We start from the raw sequence: 14,021 nt of genomic DNA, 5'->3' as shown, positions 1-14,021 counted from the left end.
ATTCAATCATAACACTTCACTCATAGTTAGAAAAAAAACTTCACGTCAGGTTTCACTACACGTACACGCACATTCCCGCATGTACCGATTCGTTGGGGGTTCCGCGGGGGGGGGGGGTGTAGCAGTAGTAGGTATGGCCTCCAAAAAATGGCTCGGGATCCATGATGTTCTTAAGTCAGCCACCTCCTTGGGCGATTTGCCTGTTGTGGCGTTGTATTTGTAATATCGGAACGTATAATATTTTCCGATACACCGAAGCTTATTTCGTGTCGAAAAATCCACATATCGTACACACAAAACCAGATAAAGGGAGACTCCTCCCTAAGGATTTTCGTGCGGGAATATCACGAGGGATACCTACTTCACGAAATACCTACTTACAGTGCCTGTCTATAGGCATATAGTGCACATAGCGACACGTTATACGACGATAAAAATATATTTCTTTATTATATATTTTAGGCTTTCCATCCGAAACAATCTTTACAAAAACGAAAAAATCCGTAGTTTCTCAGAAACTGCTGTATAAGCGGATGAAAATAAAAAATCGGAAGGTACCCGGATCGGTTTGCCATTGACATAATAGTGAAATCAAAACTCGGATTTAACACAGAAACAGCCACAACCACAAACCTATAAGCCATGGGGGGAAAAAAGGGGTAGAGAGCTAAAAACAAACCAAACAAATTTTTCCAATTTATCAGGAAAACGGGGTTTTTTTGTCTTGCTTTCTGGAAACGATAGTTCCAATTACATTCTGTGCTTCATAGAAATATAAAAGAAAAAAAAAACCGGAAAAAAATATCCGAGACATATATATCGATGTAGAAAATATCGATTCGGTCCGATCTTTGGTTTAAACGGGTAAAAAAACGAGAAAATATTCGATAAGTAGATTTTTCTTTGACTGGAATTGAAAACGGCATTATAAGAAACATATCGTGTAGTACTGGATGTTACGCCCGGAATTGTCCAAGTCCGTCTGGAAGAGTTCAGAGGGCCTAGGTCCAAACATTTTTATGGACCTTTTTTTTTAAAGTGAAACCCCGATATTATACTTTGCGAACGAAGGTAAAATATTGTTGAAGACAGGTTGTCGCGTTACATCGAGAGGGGGCATTATCATTACTTGCCCGCAAAATTTATGCTGTTGTTGGCATCTCTTCTGAACTGGCACTGTTGGTGTCACTATAAAATGCACTGATGAGTATTTAGTCGCAACAATAAAAATCTAATTAGTTAGTTCCTCGGTTCCCAACTAGGAGGTGTCTGGACCCGGCCCAATTGAATAATTACAAAAAAAAAATATTGAAACGAAAATAATATAATAAATTACCTAAAAGAAAAGTTTTAATTAAATTTACTTGCTGAAAACACCATTGCAACGTTGGTAGACTGTAGTAGTGATATTGTTGAGATATTTGACAAAAACTTTACTCGTGGTGACATCTCTTGTTAGGAGTATGAAAAGTTGTTTTGGCTCTTTTGGTTCTTTTTCAGTCCAGTAGATGTCATTGTTATCGCATCATGTTTATCAGTACTGGATAGGGCATACCCTCTACGTTCGAGGACATTTTCGCTGATAGATGGCAGCAGTCTCATAAATGAGAGGTCCACGGCAGACACCAAGATTTTTCTAGGGGGGGGGGGCAAAACATATTTGAGAACCGTTGGATTAGTTGATTAATAAAATTACGTTGTTGTTCAACAGTTATATGTGACTCACAGCACAACACTTACGTGTACTACACAGAAAATACTTATATACTGTTGCTCCGGCTGGAAACGATAAGTGAAGCATTCATTGAATCTTTTTCCCAAATTGTTAAAACAGTGAAAAATAGTAACTTTTTTTTTCTACTTTGGTTTTGAATTAACTTTCAAAAAAAAACCCAAGAAGCCAAAATTAAATACTAGCATAGCCTAAAAGGGAATTGAATAACTAAAAGAATCTATTGAAATTAATTAATTGCACAGTCAATAATTAATGTACAGTCGAACTATATTAATTCGAAGTCCAAAGCCACTTGAAAAAAGTTCGAATTATCCAATTATCTGGGTTAATCTAGCCTGGATCTGTAAAATGATTGCAACTTAATCATTAATATTCCCATAGGATAATAATTAGCAATTATTAAAACTTCATCATCAGCTACGAAACTGTTTCTCAAATTTTAATAATTTATAATTATAATAATTGATCTTAGCTCTGCTACATTATTCCATTGTTATGGAATCAGCATCACTGCAGAATTTCTTGACCATGTTCAAAGCCTGATTTACGGAAACACTTCATCCGTTATGAATCTGCTTCCCAAACTTTGTTTATCATCCTTATGCTATCGAGGATATACATATACTTCCTTACAATCTGATCTGTTCGATACTTTCCACACTCCTAATGACAACAAAAAGATTAAGATTTTGAAAGCTACACCTTGATCTATAGGTTTAAAAGCCATAATCGGTATTAAGCACTTGTATTAAGTGGTACACAGTCTCAGTACCCAACTGAAAAATGTTAAAATGGGAATTAAATTATAAAAAAAAAACAAGGAAGTAGAGAAAAATAGAATTTCCAACCTTTATTGGCCTTTAAAAAATTATTTGACGACTTGATTGAGAAAAGCAAAGTCTGGATTCTTGTAGAATTTTTCTAAACAAAATTTACTCATAAAAAAGAATCGTTATTTTTTCCCCCTCCAACTTCGATTATATAAAATATTCGGCAAAAAGTTCAAATTAAGCAAGAAATTTTAACATTAAATTAGATAGAAAACTCAAGGGGAGTTGGTAAAAATTTGAATTAGCCAAATTAGAATCAACCAAGTTCTATTGTAATTACAAAACTAAATTTTTTAGCAGATAAAAAACGCATTACTCATGAGGGTGCGGGAAGATGAACCATATTGCACTGGAGGGGGGTGGGGTGGGATGGGATAAAAAAAATATAAACATGTCACTCTCCGCTATCCATACGAAAGTTTAACATACGAAAAAAAAACAGCTGGTTAACACGAAGCTGAATTTTAGGTAAGAGAGAAGATTCAATTGCCCTTGTGGAGAATCGAACCCACGTTTTCTCGCTTGTGAAGGACGTGAACTCAAGTGAGAGGACGTGGGGTTCGATTTCCCGCAAGGGTGACATCTTCAATGACATGACGTAAAATTCATCTTCGCATCAGTCAGCTGTTAAAAACCTTCGTAAGGACCAACTGTCCTTGAAAAAATATTTTTTTCTCGAAAACGAGTCTAAAGATCAAATTTTACACGAGCTTAAAATTTTTTCTCCCATTTTAGTGGTGAGAGGGGGACGGGAGGTTGGTTGGTTCATACATGAAGTATATACGGTATGTTGAAAATTAATGTGTAAGCAACGCCATTTTTCAAAGATTTGTATATGATGAATAGATGCGGGTAGAAAAATTTTCTACCAAAGTGTGTGACACGTTACGCACTTCAAGATTCCATTATTGATGCATGAGATTTTCACATGCGGCTTATGCATCACTGCAGACTATACGGTGTCGTGCTCTGAGCTACCGTCGTCTGTGCGATAAAGATAAATCTAGTCGTGCTTTGAGCGATTAAATCCCTCTCCATTATTTACGAAGACAAACTATATTTTCTTCGTCACAGGGAAATCTTATCATGGCATTTGTGTTGGCGACTCGAGTTTACTTTATAGAGAATTACCCCCTCCCCCCGCATATTAAAAATGGAATTGTACTGCTCAGCTCTTAATTTAGTTGAAAATACCAGAATTGTCTAACTCCATTAGTTTTAAAACAGCCCGATCAGCGTTCGCCAATACGCATCTCGTATTTCATCGCTTGAAATTTTCTTGGGGAAGAAAGTATTCTTTAAAATTTAGGTTGATTTTTTTTTTTAAATATATGTGCAAGAGAATAAACATAAAGTGAATAGTATACCAAGAGTTCAGAGGTTATCCGTGTAGAAGCTGCAACTTGATTATACAGGCTTACTTTTAAATTAGCTTTGATCCCTGTATAATGCTCGTTACCTACTTTTATTTTTAAAAAAAAAGGGGGGCTGTCACCAAATCCTCCACCCTTTTAGAGGTAGCAGCATCTGAGTTCAACTTGGTTGCAAGCATTTGTCTCTTAAAAGATGTTTTGGACTTCGTGGGCAAACTATTTGTTGCTTTTTAAGCAGACAACCTTAGTTTTTCAACTGTTATTGAGAGGTTGAAATAAACGAAATTCCGAATAGAAAAATTTCATAACCACAGACTTTAATTCACAATTCGAAAAAAGAAATGAGCATTAAAGACAAATAAAAATTAAAAATGTTCAATTTGAATCAAAATTCCATGAAAGCAAAAAAAATAAATAAGTTTTTAGACCATCTGGTTGAAAACTTGGACAAAAAGTTTGAAGAAAGTACAATGAGAATTTTCATTGACTTTGACGCAGTTTCTAATTCTATGAAACACACAAAACGTGCAAAAGTTTTCCCCACTCCAAATATAAAAAAATTATACTCTGTATAACGGTTCATAAACGAATCACAGCCCAAGTTCTAATGAAGCAATGGACATTTAATTGTAAAAAAAATGAGAATTCCTTGTATAAAGATGAAATGTTATGTTTTCCTAAAGAAGTACCACTTAGGGAAGAAGGGTTATTTGTGAAAGGACCATTATATATACATAAATATAAAGGGATGAAAATGACAGAATTTTGCAAATAAATAAGTGGGTGCATAGAAGGTGGTGATAACACACCTTTTATGTATCCGAAATACAGAAAGTTGGTCGTAGTAGCTTTAACTTTGCCTCTTTAAACAGCATCATGTGAATGAGGTTTTGGACATTAAATCAGATGAACTCTCTCAAAAAAGAAGGTTCAACATGGTAATGACCATTTGAACACCCTAATAAGATTATTATGCGAAGGCCCACATTTCACACTCACTGATGAAGGCGCTCACTGTGACATGGATTTTGAACTGGTTGTTAAGATATGAAAACAAAAGTAAAAAATGTTGATAAAAATGCAATGAGTATATAAATACTGTATATACAGATACTGTATATACGTATGATTAAGTTCGTTCTTGTTGTCTCATATTTTTTCATACATTTGTATCAATTCAATAATTATTATAAGTGTTTCGATTAAATATTTTGCAAAGTTTCAAAGTTTTGTCGTATGTTTTCATTTATGTATTACGAATTTTATATAGGATACGAATGTCATGGCGTTTCAAATAGTTTTCACGGTGTTTCAATTCCAATTAAAAATCATTTTTAACAGTTAAAAATTATCTCTCATTTTCGAAACATGCGTCGGCCTGTTATGTCCAATATCTACAGGTGAAATGGCCTACTTCAGTGACGTCACGAGCGTCGCACGGAAGCCTTATGCCATAGATGCTGTTGGCTGAACTCGATCATGTGCTGTTTGAATGACGTCCCCCAAACACTCTAGGGTTGGGGGATTTTGTTAAATAAGCTCTTGGCCTCTATATTAACATTCAAAATATCAATATTTACGATTTTTTTGAATGACCCATAATAGTTCGACGGATTTTTTAAAATATATTTTTGTGCATTTTAAGTGAGGAGAATCAGGGTAATTTTTTTAAACATTTTGAGGATGTCATCACCTTGTTCTTTCCTTGTTGGTTAAACAGAACAGTTTTCTCCTTGGTCACTCAGAGCACGTAACCCACTATACGATGCTATTTTTCAATTACTAACTTATTATTGATTTAGGTTGGTTTCCGTATTTGAAATTCGAATGAGTTTTGTTTTTATTCAAAAACGTAGACTCTACTAACTGCCCAAGGACGTGGGATGGATGGCAGTGTTGGCCGGACACGCCAGCGGGACAAGTGGCAGAGCAACCATGCCAAGAACACGTTTATTTCATGAGCGAACCACCACCGTGCCCGAGTGAGTAACTATTTTTTTTTTATTTTATACAAACCAGGCAAAGTTTCTAATTTTTGTGATGAGAGTAACTATTTATTACGTTAGTATTTGTTGTAATTTGAAAAAAAAATTTTTAAAAGACTTTCACTACAAAAAATATAAACTCGCTACCACTTATTCACAAAACTCTCCTAAAGAAGCATTTTTATTCACCTCATCACAAAATTTTGCAACTCTTTATCACCCGATATCCTTAATATTACTAATTTATTACCTTTCAAAAGACACATGAAGCAATATAGTTTTTCAATCAGTGACATTGAGAGTTTCTTTTGAACTGTCATATGCTCCTTACTCGGTTAAATTATGAATCTACTCGATCTTACGCGTTGCAACGTCATATTGATTCTTGTTATTTGTACTCATCTGAAAACCATGCAATGTATATTTCATATAGTTGAACTCGTTGCTGTTGCCAAAAATACTACAAATCATGCGGAAGTTTTGTTTTTATATTTTTTCCCTATTATTAACCACTCCAAAAGAGGGGAAAAAATGAAAAATTTAATTTTTAAATTCCCTTTTGCGTTTTTTTTAAATATTTATTTTTTCCGTTTTATTTTATTGATATTGTTCAGTAATAAATAACTGCGTTCATTAGTATTCATTATCAATTTACAATGTAGCAACCAGTATGAGTCTCTCGACCCCATGGCTGATTTTTTTTTCGTCTCATCTTGTATTTATGTAACAAAATGAAACAATAAAAGTGAATTGAATGGAAAAAAAAAATTCACCTCATAATTAAGAAGTTAATTAACTTCAAAAATATTAACTCTTCTCAATTATTATACTGTTTAAAAAAAAACATTTGAGTATTCTTTTATTATCTCTGAATTTAATTACGCAATTTACTTACACTAGAAATTATAGCTTACGGGTAATTTTGACGTGGAACTAATTTGCAACACGATCGTCTGGTGATTAAAAAATTAATTAACTCTAGTTAATTTTGGTTAATGAGAAATGGATTTTGATGAATTTTGTTTTTAAATTTCTTCCTTATTAATTACTATTTATGAAAACGTAATGGGCGTGTTCGGAAAAAAAAAATTTATGAAAAGTGTATGAGTACTTTATATGCCTTGTGGCGATGCATATGCATGAATTAAGACGTATAATTTTTCTTTCTTTGAGGATACGCCGTTAAGACTTGCTGGGAAAACGGCTCGTGGTTCATTAACGAATGGAATAGTGAATGGACGAATTACAGCGGCTGCGGACGCGTCGAAGTAAGTAACAGGTTATTTACCGTACCTGTATATATATAGAGTATGAATATTCATAATAATTTCAAATTAAGAGTCATTTGAATAATATGTTAATTACAGCGTTTTTCTTTCTTTCTTTTTCAGTAAAACCTCTCTTTTGCGGACATCGGCGGGACAAAAAAGTTCGTCCGTAAAAGAGAGGTGACCATTAATCGGGAGGTTTAAAATGCATACTTTTATTGTACAAGAGAAAATTATTATTTGGCCGTACAAGAAGGGTGCCCGCATCTGAGCGGGGTGTCTGTTAAGAGGGGGTTTTACTGATTAGAGAATTATTATTAGAAAATTACGATTAGAGAAATATGAATCTTCAGTTTCAAGCAAGAAGAGCAGAAACAGTTTTTCGAACCACCGGCAATTGCAATTGCAAGTTTGGTTGTTTCTGTTGGGAATGATCGGGAAAAAACTTGACAGATTCTGGCATGTTTGTTCCATGTGGCGCGGCGTGGATGCTACAATGCACCCGCACTATACGCCTGGATGTTAAAGGTGGCTCCATGTTCAAGGAACTCGAAAAGTTTTGATAGGTTGGAGTACTTGGTGCATATTTTTCGTGGTTGAAGTTTAGAAATGAGTGTTCATAGAGATGTATACACAATAGGCTCGATAGAAGGCACTTCTGTCTATCTTCCAAAATTAGCACAATGACTGAATTCAATCGATCATCTAGCCGAGTACATACGAAAGTGTGCGTCGGGGACAAAAAGTATGAGGGGATGCCACGTCAAGCCCAGGATATTAATACATGCTTATTGAGAGGTTACCTAAGTATTACCACATACCGGTATTTACCAAATATTATTTGTACAATTTGTATTTTTACGAGGACACAATCAGTATATCATCACAGGTCATAGAAGCTGAAGATATGCTAAGCTTGAGTACCAAAGGCCCCTAGTTTGTTCTATGCTATATATGTTGGCTATTACGGGCTATGGGTGTACGCTTGATTTGCAACCCTACAAATCTACCACGGGTAAGGCGAGCTCATGCTACGGGAACCCATAGGAAGCGCGGATTTGAATATGTGGCAAGTTTTGGTTTTCCTTTCATAGCCCCCTTAAAGAAACAGCTCGCTAGCCGGTGTTTTAGCTTCAAACATCCCAATCACTGTTCAAGAGGAAGCCTTTTAGAGCTTCCAGCATGAATCCCCGGCTTGATTCGATCCACCACTGGGTCACCCCACCACCTATCGTTTAATGGAAAATTGCATTATTGGCTAAGGCGGGAGGGTGGAGATGGACATTCGCTCCGTTCGCTATGCACAACCTGAAAGTGATTGCCCCCCCCCCCCCGTACGAAGAATATATATCCGCTAATGACCATGGGTGGGTATCAGGGCTGGAGAATCCGAAATTTGTATGCCTGACTTTCAATAATACATGCCCGAATCAATGCTTTATGTATGCTAGCGTCCTGCTTGCAGTCGAAAAAAAAATACATATCCGCTCAGAAGTTTTGCATGCCCTGGGCATGTCGGGCAATAGATTTGTCTATTCGTCGTAGGTGTTCCAATTAAAGCTTTTGCCTTGGGGTAAGCGTGGCTTTTTACGACATTGGGTGCTCTGGGAAGGAGTCAGTGCGATGACTTAAATTAATGTATTTTTGCAAACCCATTGCAAAATATATATATATATTTAGAACTTTAAATAGCTATTTGAAAAAAAAAAATGTTAAAAGGAAAAAAAAAATGCAAGAAGGCCTCCGGAGAACACACAGAGTTCTTAAGATCTAAAGAATGCCGTCCGAAGAGAGATGGAGATCATATGTTACGTGTCGCTTCTGGGAATGCATGCATATACATATGCTCGCCATGCACAGAATTATCGGATTTAGACTCCAAGAACGAGAAAGAAAAAGGTAAAAAGAACATATATATAATAAAAAGAAGCTCTTAGAAAGTTTCAAGAATAGAATATCGCCATTTCTAATTTTTCTTTTCTGTTGCACCATCGCGTGTCTTATGTCAAAACCTTACGTGGGACGATGTGTCGACTCTTCCTTTGTGAAGGTGATGAAAGAAGAACCAACGTTTCCCATTTTTATTTCGGAGCAGCATTTCTTTCTCTTTTGCACATTTTCAAGCCGCCAACAACGTGAAGAAAAACTTTCTTCTCATCGACTTTATCGTTTCAAAAGTGTTGATAGATGAACTTCCCAACTCGGAAAAAAAAATAGAAGAATCTTTTCGGTTGAAAAAGGATCATTCGTATATCATCCGTATGCTTTCTCCCTGGTTTTATCGATTTCACTGGATATGACCCACTTGAATCCATCAGAGAGAGATAAGATTTATTAAGTTATCAACTCGTTAGAGAGTGCGAATCTCTTAACACTCGTCGCTATTGATAAGAACTGAATGTCGAAAATTTCTTGTTTTCTATGAAATAAAGTATTTTTCGATGCTAAAATATTCTAAATACCCTCTCAATAGGGAAAATATTTTAAAAGTAAGAATTGCTTTACAATACAAATCTAATACTTCGGGTGCTCTATTTTTTCATAGATTCCACGTTATCTTCAGCTACATTTCCATATAGTGATGCAATAAAGGATGCCCCGGCTGAAAGTATCCAAAAGTAACGGCTTATAGCAGTGATTCCCAACTTGGGCATTAGCGCCCCCTGGGGGGGGACAATAGAATGTTCCGGGGGGGGGGGGAGTAGAAGCTACGGGCATAACAGTTAAATAATGCAATTAACTCTTTTGTTATTGTCTATATTCTCATATGTGTGTATATATATATATAAGTTGTGTAACTAGTTTTCGTGGGCCCCACTCGTGGCCTGCAAGCGATGTGCGTCTCTGCACCTGCCCATATCTTTCTATTGATATAGCATTTCATGTACAACAAGTGGGAAAGTGTGTGTGTGTGAGAGGAGGGTTGTGAAGTTGGGGGGGGGGTCTCTTGCTGCTGGTTGGCTTGTGGCTTGGTGTGGGTGGTTTGCTGGTCTTGGATGTCATTGGAGTTTTTCACTGTGGCCCACGTCTCCTGAGACGAACCAGCTTATATCCCCTAGTGGGACAGAGCGGGGGTCACGGTTGGTCTGGTGGTGTGGTATAACATAGGATCCTATGGGTTAGATTGATTTGGGGGATGATGAGAGAAAAAATTTCTGAAGAAGGGGGGTGATAGGGCAAAAAAGGTTGGGAAACTATGGCTAATAGTGAGAAAACCACACACGATTACTTATAAATTCTAGTTGTATTGGAGAGGTCGAATCCTCAAGTTTGTTTGAAGGGTTAATACGGTTTAGTCTGCGCACGATTTGTGCCTCTGAAGACGTCCGAACGGTGCTCGATCTTTTGATAGGGTTTAATGGTATTTGAGGTGTTATTAAACCAATTGCTGCAGAGATACGCTATTTCAAATCATGTAGAAGGCTTTTCATATTCCGTTCAGCCGTGCACGGCGTTTAACACGCGTCACTTATTTAAGTTCAGCATTTGCACCTTTAGGTTGGAAAACCACAGAAAACAAACTTCAGCTGTCCGCGGTGTCTTCATGCTGGCAGTCAGCGTAACTGTTGCGAAAAGTGTCTCAAAGCTGTTCTCGACAGTACGCATGCGCGCCCTTGGTGAATAACTTGGAGCAATCGACTATCAACGATGAAACAGCAACACTTTCATACCTAAACATGTATCAAAATAAAAACTTTTGGATACCTTTAGCCAGATACGTTTAGCTTGAAAAAGAGTTTGACGTATGCGCGAAAAAAATGTTACGCGGAAAATGTGATAAATCCGGTTATTGTACATAATACATAGTACCCAAGCTTCGTTGGTAAATTTGATAAATTTCCCTAAATTGATCGTTTTTACCGACGATTATGCATAATACCCAAGCGCCGCGTCGTTGGTAAACATCATAAATCCTACATGATATATTATTCATGATAATTCATACATATTTATTGTATCATTATATCGTGGGTACGATCATAAAATCAGATCTTTGTTATCATTATATCGGGGGCCGACTATTTTCATGACGCATATTAGACTCATTTGGAATTTTTTTCATATTTATCAAATTCATCCATTACACCAGGGTATTATGCATGATCACAGATAAAGGCGATCAAATTTACCAACGACACTTGGTTGTTATGCATAATCACGGAAAAAGTGATAATGATTTTAGTATTCATCAAATTTACCAACAACGCTTGGATATCGTGCATATTCGTCAGTAAAAGTGATAAACTAAAGAAAAAACTTACCAAGACGATCGGTAAGAATGCATAATAAACAATTTATCACATTTACCGTAACATTTATACATATATAATAATGAAACAGATAAAAAAAAAAAAAATCGAAATTCGAACTTTTCTCTTTAACAGGGAATCCGAAGGCTCCAGCATTTCCACATAGCAACATACACGTTATCGATCCTGTTCCTGGTCCCGGCCCTTGTCATTTTCGCCTCGTACAAGTGAGTGACGGACGATGACATTTTTTCTTCATTTTCACAAGCGTTTCAAAAACATATATATATATATACACACACACACGACGTCAATAAATGCATTTATTTATACGTTTATTGCTCCATCAAAATGACACATTATAGATATATCTTTTACTTTTACTTTTTTTTTTTTGAATGTAAATCACTGAGCTTTTATCACTTTTTCAACCAAGTGACAGTTTTATGTCATAAAAACGTTAGAATTCGTAGCTTCTTGATGTCTTTCCATTTCCGATCAAGAGTCAACCCAAGAAGAAATGGGCTCTCGAAACGTCACGCGTAACATAAAAAACAATGACGAACTGCTCCGTGATGAGCTGTGGCTGCTTCAAGCTTTTCCAGTAATAAAAAAGTATAATGTCACGGGCTTTGCACAACGTTTTTCGATCGGAGTTATATGCCATAGGCAAATTGAAATTACATGCTTAGGAACTTGTTCAAAATCGCCCAGGGGAATAACCGAACTCGCTTCACACTACAGAGTGTAAGTTATTTCTCCCATTTTTATACTTAACCCCCCCCCCCCCCAGTCACAGATCTTATGATATAAAAATAAATAAGGGCTATCCCAAGTTCGTATGAACTCTGTGAAACGAAAATTTTCACTTCAAAAGGATAAAAAGTAAAGAGAGCGCTCTATAACCAATAGTTTCTATATAAAATGGAATGACAAAAACTATTCAGAAATTCATAACTAAAAAAAGTACGGTGGAATTGTGCGTACTCTTAGAAATGCGCAAGAGGTTTGAACATTCTCTGAAGTGTGTTGTAGATCATCCAAATGTGCGCATCCTTGAGGCGCTTCCGAATGCACGCGCTTTTCTTTATTCTTGAGTGGTTTGCGAGATCCCCTTATTGACGTGTACAGCTGTCATTAAATATTTCATCACTAGCATGCAACGCGCACTGGATGAACGTCAAATATGGGCCGACCCGACGACGGTCGGCACACCAAAGGGGCTCACGTTACGTCTCTTGCATTTGTATAGCAAAAGCTGTGACGAGATCGGGTTGTGCGTCACAGGAAAAAAACAAAAACAAAAAAAGGAAGAAAAAAGCAAACAAGTAAGCATATGTAGACTTTTAGCATTGTAGACTTTAAGCATATGTGTTCTTTTAGAAATGCGCAAGAGACGTGAGTTTACTTTGACATCCGTTGCAGACGTGCGCACTCTTAGAAATCCGGTGTAGAACTGCGTACCGATAGGAATGCCATGCGTTTCCCTAGAAATTCGCCTCAGGGGTGTGCTTATTCTTATAAACGCGCAGGAGACGTGCTTACTGTTAGAAATTCGCTGTGGATGGGCGTGATCTGGCTCTCCAAGACTGTCAATTTCTTTGGAAAAAAGAGCGCAAACCATCCCATTATGGTCCCTCTGGATGGTGAGCGGTCATGTCTGTCGGTAAGTGTGCGGAGTCATAAAAATATGAGACAGGCGAGCGTTCTAGAAACGCGTCGGGATTTCAAATCGACATCCGAAAATCCACATGTTACTAAGAAATGTTCAGGATTGGAGAAAAATATCCATGAAAAAAAATGTAGGCACAATAAAATGTGTAAATATATTAACCAAAAAAGAAAAAAAGATGAAAATTTTGAACTGAAGAAAATTTGGAAGACATTATTATTACCATAAGCACGGGTACTCTCGAAACGGGGGGGGGGACGGTACGATCGCACCAGTCACACACTACTAAAGGCAGCTCTGCCTAGAATTTGCAGAAAGCATTCCTACCCATATAAATGCGTGGGAGGTGTAATTGCGCGTATATTCCTAGAAATGCATAGGGAACTTACATAGGAGTTTTAACTCTCCTGAGTCATTATAAAAAATAATTGAAGTGTTTTTTATACAGTGAAACCTCGGTTTACGAACTTGTCTTGGCTACGAACACGCAAAGCGGTCTAAATCCCGATATGTTTCAGATGTCCGGGATTGCAGTTCCCCCTTCCCCAACAGAATTTTTGTTGCACAATAATATTTCATCAGATTAAAGTTCCGCCAGCCAGATACGGCTCCTCTTATTCAGCCCATGGATCAGCAGGTCATTTCAAACTTTATGAAGCTCTATAAAAAAAAGAAATTTTTTTAAAAGATATTTTGAATTTTTTAATAGAACTAACAGTCAGTAACTTTGGAAACATTATTTCATCGCCTTGCACTGCGTAGTTCTTATTTAAAAAGCGTGTCAGAGCAACTACCTCACAGAACCATCAATTCGGATCATTGTGGCGAGATGGTGTCGTAAGCGGAGATTTTGAGGCCTCCGACACTGGGATTATAGATGATACATATTCACGAACCAGACTTTGCTC

General features: G+C 36.8%; 1 protein-coding gene across 2 annotated transcripts in view; it reads left to right on the top strand.

Annotated features, from left to right (window-relative positions):
* The window catches only part of LOC149069305 (calcitonin gene-related peptide type 1 receptor-like), a 103,086-nt gene that overhangs the window by 69,227 nt on the left and 19,838 nt on the right, over window positions 1–14,021 (top strand). For both annotated transcript variants that reach the window (XM_089249602.1, XM_089249601.1), the window contains exons 4-6: window positions 5,795–5,920; window positions 7,097–7,191; window positions 11,577–11,668. In XM_089249602.1, the coding sequence (XP_089105728.1) occupies window positions 5,795–5,920; window positions 7,097–7,191; window positions 11,577–11,668 (313 nt within the window). The remainder of the gene's footprint in view (window positions 1–5,794; window positions 5,921–7,096; window positions 7,192–11,576; window positions 11,669–14,021) is intronic.

This window comes from Pholcus phalangioides, unplaced genomic scaffold (genome assembly GCF_987345545.1).
Source record: "Pholcus phalangioides strain wild (caught in Gottingen) unplaced genomic scaffold, Ppha-v1.0 ptg000022l_1, whole genome shotgun sequence".
In the NCBI taxonomy this organism is placed as follows: domain Eukaryota; kingdom Metazoa; phylum Arthropoda; class Arachnida; order Araneae; family Pholcidae; genus Pholcus; species Pholcus phalangioides.
Note: the sequence above shows the minus strand (reverse complement) of the source record. Positions and strands in the feature narration are given on the sequence as shown.